The 618-nt window shown below is 54.0% G+C and overlaps 1 protein-coding gene across 1 annotated transcript in view; it reads right to left on the reverse strand.

Moving 5' to 3' along the window:
- Positions 1–455: 455 nt before the first annotated feature.
- EIF3K (eukaryotic translation initiation factor 3, subunit K) overlaps positions 456–618 on the reverse strand; it is a 9,977-nt gene continuing 9,814 nt past the window's right edge. The window contains exon 8 of the mRNA XM_012657059.1: positions 456–521. Within this exon, the coding sequence (XP_012512513.1) occupies positions 490–521 (32 nt within the window). The 3' untranslated portion in view covers positions 456–489. The remainder of the gene's footprint in view (positions 522–618) is intronic.

Below are 618 nucleotides of genomic sequence, written 5' to 3' on the forward strand. Positions count from 1 at the left end.
AACCTCGGTGACGAACCCTTCTGAGTCGGAAATTATCAATTATCAACGGCTCACATTTTCTAAGAGCGGGAACAGGTTAGCCCCGATCTAAGACCTTTCCTGCAAGAGCTCGTGGAAAATGCATGGCTTTCAGAAAGACCCATTATTCTCCCCTTCCACAGACGAGGAAATTGAGAATTAGAGAGGCAGTCATTGGACCAAAGACACAGAGCAACACAGCCAGGATCGGAGATAGAGGGGACCCGCCCCTCCACTCTTCCACGAGGAGCCCAGGCTTCACTGCAGGCTGGGCTCGTACATCTCATTCATACCCTTCTCCTTGCTGACTCAACCCTGCACTCCCTACCCATGACCTCAAAGGGGTGGGGTGGGGGCCCAGCCGGAGCAGAGGCCTGCTCCTGGGTTCCCTCTGCTGGGCGAGGGGCAGAGACCAAGGAGGAGGATGAGAGAGCAAGGCTAAGTGAACAAGTCTTTATTAAATGCCTGCAGTTACTGGGAGGAGGCCATGATGCTGGACACACCTGTTGAGAAGGAGAAACTAGAGTCAACTTGGGAAGAGTGGGAGATGAGCCTCCAGCCACCCACTACAGCACCCACGATTCTTTAGGGGCAGCTCAC

This window comes from Propithecus coquereli, unplaced genomic scaffold, assembly GCF_000956105.1.
Source record: "Propithecus coquereli isolate 6110/MARCELLA unplaced genomic scaffold, Pcoq_1.0 Scaffold53, whole genome shotgun sequence".
Lineage (NCBI taxonomy): Eukaryota > Metazoa > Chordata > Mammalia > Primates > Indriidae > Propithecus > Propithecus coquereli.